Raw genomic sequence first — 6,095 nt, 5'->3', positions numbered from 1 at the left:
TGCAGCTGAGCCAAGTGGGAGCTCAGCTAGAACTTTATTATTAGCCGCTTTTGACGCTAGCTGGCGCCATGTAAATACAAGTAACATATACTGACTCCTGCTCAAAAATATTAAAATGAAACTATTGCAACTTCGCGATCTCTTACGCACATTCCCATCTGAATGACAAGTGGAGAAACAAAGATAACACTTTGGAGGTGTAACTGTCAGACTTGAGGAATGAGTGACCTGGCTTAGCAGCGGCTAGCTTCGCTGTTAGCTTAGCAGGACAGTGAACTTACTGCATGTAAAACACCGATAATCTATATTTTTCCACAGTCCTACACTAACTAAGAAGCCCTTCTTACCTAAATATGCACCACGACTCGAGGTGTCTCAAGGACTTCTTGTAAAGCCGCAGCACTTTCTGCTGGTGGGTGAGATAGGCAGAGGCCATGTTAGCCGTCCCCTGTCACCTTCTCGCCGAGCAGCGCGAAGGATTCTGGGATTTTGTGGCATCTGGAAGCTAAACCCGTAAATATAAAAAAAAAGCAGCGCGAATATATTACATTTCTTTTTGGTCACGCATTAAGTGTAAATTATACAAGTGTAAATTATCTTCATACGTCGAAATGTTTTCGATATTGTCTAAAATGTTTGGATAAGATGAGAAGAGTAGCCGAAAATCTTTTTCAGTAACAGTGATCAGGTCTGTTACAGTTATTACGGTATTGCGGCATTATGGGATTGGTGAGAGCTGCATGTGTAGTTCTTTCTGGGAGAATTTCAACCATGGCACAACACAAATTCATTGGTAAGTGGCCTCTGCTTTATCGCCTGTTAAACGCTACCAGAAAAGGTAGAAGAGAGCGAGTGTCACTGGCTGCCGCTGACGGTTATAAAACGGAGCAGCCTGCATGTTTTGTTAGCATCAGTGCTAATAAGTTAGCTTCTTGAAAATGACAACACAGCAGGAACAGACTGAGTGACAGGCTCACAGCTGTGCAGGAATACAGTATACCAGGGACTTTATTTCAGGTTTACAGTAGTTCAGCTGCCATGATGGCAGCTCACAGTAGACTGATTAAAACGAATAATTGTTATTAAACTCAGTTCATGACCGGTGTAGAATTTAGGTGTTGATTATAGTTTTTTATGTTGTAGGTTAAAGACAGATAATCTGTTTTGAAAATTATCAGCACGATAATGAAGCTGTTGTAATTACTCGTTTTGTTATATGACTGTATTTCCAGTGTGTTTCTATTGTCTATAAGTAAAGTATCCATTACTGCTAAATGTGTTCAGTGTTATTGTATAATGTGACCTCAGAGCGTCTCTCGCATGATGCTGGTACCAATACTGTGATGCTTTAATTCCAAAGATACAATCAGTAACACTCTGTGAGTCAGTACATGTAGGTAAATCCTGACCTCTTGCTGTTCAGACATCGGGGTGAATCTGACAGATCCCATGTTCAGAGGACTCTACAGAGGGAAGCAGAAACATGACGGTGAGCTACTGCTTCACTCTTATTTTCACTGTGGGGCTGTTCACATGATGTTTTTCTGAGTCTCACGTTTTCCTGACAGATGACTTCAATGAGATCATTGACCGAGCTCTCAAAGTAGGAGTTGAAAAGGTATGCTGTGTCCATCACTTTGATGAAGCCTCATGTATTTTAATCATAGCCATGAGATCGCTGCAGTGTTGATTTGTTTTAAAAAGGTCATCGTGAAATTCTGGGATGATAGAGATTTTTACAGCAACAGTTTGGCTAATAGCTGTTGGAGATGTTTATGAGTGTTAATATCCTGGACAAAACCCTCATTTATTTCACTCCCTGATATGGACTGGGCGATGAGGGAAAGAAGAGAAGAACAAGAACAAAAAAAAGCCTCACCTACATTTTAAGTACACTCAACTCAACATATAAGTCGGTATACTCTATCATGCTGAGCCTCATTATATATGCTAAAGAATTGTGGTGCAAGTAGTCAGGATGCCGATGCAGATATAAAACATAATATAAACTCATAGTTACTCTTTTTTGTGTATGTTGGAAATGTGTAATTTGAAAGTTATTTGTTCTCAGTTGTAATGATTGCGTGTTTTATCTGTTGCTTCACTGCAGTTTATGATCACAGGGGGGAGCCTTGACGACAGCAGGGAAGCTCTTAAACTAGCTGAGACCAGAGGTAATAATGACAGCACGTTTAGTGCAACCAAATGATTTGTGGTCTTAAAGAATCAGCCAAACCTACCTAATGTTTCCCTCCGTGCTGGAGCGTCTCACCTTTAACAAGCCCCCTCCTTCATCACAGATGAGTTCTACTGCACGGTCGGCTGCCATCCCACCCGGTGCGGCGAGTTTGAGCAGAATGGAGAATCCCAGTATTTAACTGGGCTGAGGGAGCTGGCAGCAGCACACAGAGGAAAGGTGGTGGCCATCGGAGAGTGTGGACTGGGTGTGTGTACACGAGCACGTGTATGAATGTACATGACAGAAATAAGTCTTCATTTACACCTTATTTATTTTTCACTCTGTGGGTTACCCACTCTTAGCGTTCAACTATGAATATGTTTCTTTTCTCCTCGTTTCAGATTTTGACAGGCTGGAATTTTGCTCAAAAGAAACTCAGCTCAAGTAAGTTTGTGTGATTTTCACAAGTTTTGAAAAAAGGCCTTCTAGAAGCAAAACTTGCCACTCGGCGGCCATTTTTTAAGGCCACATTGGGAATTTTAATAGTGACTGCATCCTTTAAGTTACCAGTGAAACCTGATAGATGTGCCAAAAAGTCTAAAAGCTTTTTTTCCCCTGAAGATTTCCTTCTAATTTCCTTCTAATAAACATTATGGTTCATTTATGACTCCACAGACTTGCAGATTGTTTCCGAGTCTGAAAAGTGAAAGTACCTTTAACCTGCTTTCTTTAGAAGTCTATAAGAAAATGGCCTTTAGCTTAAATGGCCCTCGTGGACTTTTGTTTCCTGTGCCTCAATTTGCTCCTTCTGGTGTGTTGCAGATACTTTGAGAAGCAGTTTGACCTGGCGGAGGAGACCAAGCTGCCCATGTTCCTCCACTGCAGAAACTCCCATCAGGAGTTCATCGGTAGGTTTGTGAAGCAGACACCTGATCTGGTTCAGGAATTTGATTTTTATGCGAAACATTCAACTGTTTTTGTTTCCACAGACATCATGAAGAGAAATCGAGACCGATGTGTTGGAGGAGTGGTAAGGATGATATATCTAAATATCATAGACAGAGGAGGATATGCTTTCCAAATCGTGGAGATGCAAAAACAACCTGTGTAAAAGTGAATTATTTCTGTGACAGGTTACAATACTCGATGTAAACTGAACAGATTAAGGACCTAAAATGTAAAATTCTGTGAAGTTAATACTTTTGTTGGGATAAATTCACAAACAAACCTGATTTCATTCAATAAAACTAGTTTGCATATTTAAAAAGCCACTGAGTCACTATATGAATGAATCTGATCAAAATTCTTCTGCGTCATTGCTCATTTGAATTTCAGGTCCACTCGTTTGATGGAACTGCAGAAGACGCTGCTGCTCTCATTGACCTGGACCTCTATATTGGAATAAATGGATGGTGGGATAATCTGAGAAATGTTGTTCGGTTTCCTTGAACGTGACCTGAATCACACTGAGTCTCACTTCCGTATCTTTCAGTTCCTTGAAAACAGAGGCCAATATTGAAGCTATGAAGTCGATCCCCACAGAGAGGCTCATGATAGAAACAGGTGAGTCACACCGTCTGTTTATTTTAAAGCTTTTGGCAGAATGTGGCCTGAGTTTGATCACACAGTGAACCTTTAATATAAAGTTTTCTTAAAGCTCTGGAGTCATTGGTTTTATATTCTTGTTGAAGCTGTATCACCAATAAGAGGGAATATATTAGATTAAATAGGTTTGTGCTCACTTTATAGAAATGTTTTGCTGATGTTACAGCTCTTTAAATGCTACATTCATGTTATTTATGGATTTCCACCTTCCTGCTCGTTTCCAGACGCCCTGTGGTGTGGTGTGAAGAACACTCATGCCGGGTCCAAATGTGTTAAAACTACATTTCCCACAAAGAAGAAGTGGGAGGCAGGACACTGCCTGAAGGACCGGAATGAGCCCTGTCATATCATGTGAGTCACTAAAGGGAAACGCTTTATAAATCCAATGGATACAATCAGACGTCGCACTGAAGCATGAATATTGTTAAACACAATAGACCTTTAATTTTAAGATTTCACTATTTGTCTCTTGCAGACAAGTCCTGGAGGTGATGGCAGCAGTGAGGGAGGAGGATCCACTGGAGCTGGGCAACACAATCTACAACAACACTGTCAAAGTCTTCTTCAGCTCAAGCTGATAATAAATGACATCATCAGACTCACCGATGTGTCATTAATATTCTTTTATGAATCTGTTTGTGCGCCTCAGGACAAACCACTTATACTGTTATATTATTTGTGTTTACAGTCCTCTGTTAATGCACAATAAACATATTTTTTTCATAAGGAACACATCAGTTGTCGTGTTTAGAAAAACATAAATGTTAATGAGTTTATTCAAATCACACAAAAAGCTTTGATGTTTGTGATTGTTCAAGTACCCCTACAGTGCTTTTGCTTCAGATCATCAAACAAGTTTTAATATTATACAAAAGTAACCCAAGCAAATGCAGTTTTCAAATGTTAATTTATTAATATAAAACGTTATACAAAACCTAATAAACTGGCTGTGCCAACATTTGCAACAAGAGCTAAAATCAGCCGTTTTCAGTACCTGGCCATGAGTCTTTGGCCAAATGTTCTTTGCAAAATGATTTTAATTCAGTCAGCTTGTTTTAGAGTCATGCTGAAGTCCATCAAAAGCATTCTCAGAGGTTTGTGTTTTTAAGCCATGCAGGGGTGGACTTGCTGGTGTGTCACTATCATTGTGCTGCTGCATAACTTGAGCGCTCTTGAGCTTGAAAGACTTTCTGGAAGACAACAGAATTTATGATTCTATCAGTTACGGGAGTCATCCAGGTCCAGAAGCAGAAGCAGCCCCCGACCATCACATTACCGCCACCGTGTTTGACTGTTTATATGACCTTCTTTTTATGAAAAGCTGCCTTAGTTTAATGCCAGATGTAACAGTATTTGTATTTGTACCTTTCAAAAAGTTCAAGTTTTTAACTTTTGTCTTCAGTTTTCTCCGTCCATAGAATATTTTCCCACAACTTTTGTGGATCCTCGAGATGTTCGGAAATCCCAAAGTCTTTGAAATGTGTTTGTTTTTAGCTCAATAAATCAAATACGATAAGACACAACAAATATCTCAATAAGGTATAAAAACTAATCTGCAATCTAAATATAGTAAACTGAAATATATTTAATATACTTCTATAATGGTCTATTATATTAAGTCTGTGTTATGTTTTATTTATGGATGTCTGTACTAGCAAACCATCCTCTGAAAGCAAAATAACGTCTACATTAAAACGTGTAGCAAACAGGACACAGAAAAAAATGACGCTGTGTAATTTTATAGTTTGTAGAAATGTTACGTCACTGCCACGCCCACTGACGCGATACGTCGTAACAGCCTAGCAACTTCTCTGGTTATACAAAAAAAGAAGTCAAGTGGCACTTTCACAGCACTGACAAACTGACATTTAGAGATGCCTTCACTGGTTTTATGACAGCGGACAGCGCCGGGTCTGATGGGGGCGTGAAGTTTACCGGCTGTAACACGGAAGGTGGGAGCGTTTTAACCCGGAGAAGCAACAGGAGGTTGAGGTGGACGAACATGGCGGACAGATGCAGGCTTCCAGCTGCTGAATAAACGTTGGGCAAAGCGAAACCGAAGACGAAGGACGGCCGCCCCGCTAAAGCCGTATGGCGTACACTCAAGCCCGGATGGGCCAGCAGGCCTTGGTGGTGCTGGATGTGGCTCTGCGAGTTCCATGTATTTTTATTATCGACGCCATTTTTAACTCTTACTACGACCCTGGCTCGGGCTGGGCCGGGGCGATGGGGAAGGTGTTTGTCAGAGTCATGGGTAAGTATTTTTAACATGAAGGAGCGCTCAAGTTTCCCTCAACAGCAACGAGCTAGC

At 40.6% G+C, this 6,095-nt stretch overlaps 2 protein-coding genes across 2 annotated transcripts in view; one reads left to right on the top strand and one right to left on the bottom strand.

Moving 5' to 3' along the window:
* Window positions 1-506, bottom strand: part of ndufb9 (NADH:ubiquinone oxidoreductase subunit B9) — a 3,106-nt gene extending 2,600 nt beyond the window's left edge. Inside the window, exon 1 of the mRNA XM_005752041.1 lies at window positions 348-506. Within this exon, the coding sequence (XP_005752098.1) occupies window positions 348-436 (89 nt within the window). The 5' untranslated portion in view covers window positions 437-506. The remainder of the gene's footprint in view (window positions 1-347) is intronic.
* A 68-nt stretch (window positions 507-574) lies between these two features.
* tatdn1 (TatD DNase domain containing 1) lies at window positions 575-4,543 on the top strand. The gene is made up of 12 exons (XM_005752042.1): window positions 575-793; window positions 1,424-1,489; window positions 1,569-1,618; window positions 2,111-2,174; window positions 2,301-2,444; window positions 2,581-2,623; window positions 3,002-3,087; window positions 3,169-3,209; window positions 3,515-3,591; window positions 3,672-3,742; window positions 4,009-4,135; window positions 4,260-4,543. The coding sequence occupies exons 1-12, from the start codon at window positions 721-723 to the stop codon at window positions 4,360-4,362; spliced, it is 945 nt and encodes a 314-aa protein (XP_005752099.1). The 5' UTR covers window positions 575-720; the 3' UTR covers window positions 4,363-4,543.
* Window positions 4,544-6,095: the final 1,552 nt, after the last annotated feature.

The sequence above is a fragment of the Pundamilia nyererei genome, unplaced genomic scaffold (assembly GCF_000239375.1).
Source record: "Pundamilia nyererei isolate P.nyererei 1_Seehausen unplaced genomic scaffold, PunNye1.0 scaffold00340, whole genome shotgun sequence".
Classification (NCBI taxonomy): Eukaryota; Metazoa; Chordata; class Actinopteri; order Cichliformes; family Cichlidae; genus Pundamilia; species Pundamilia nyererei.
The sequence above is the reverse complement of the archived record's forward strand: the minus strand, read 5'-3'. Positions and strand labels throughout refer to the sequence as shown.

Excerpts from the sequence above, each read along its gene's own strand:
- tatdn1 (XM_005752042.1), top strand. The coding sequence starts at position 721 with ATGGGATTGGTGAGAGCTGCATGTGTAGTTCTTTCTGGGAGAATTTCA. Across the intron at positions 1,619-2,110 it reads TCAAAGTAGGAGTTGAAAAG|TTTATGATCACAGGGGGGAG; the intron begins GTATGCTGTGTC and ends GCTTCACTGCAG. Across the intron at positions 3,210-3,514 it reads ACCGATGTGTTGGAGGAGTG|GTCCACTCGTTTGATGGAAC; the intron begins GTAAGGATGATA and ends TTTGAATTTCAG.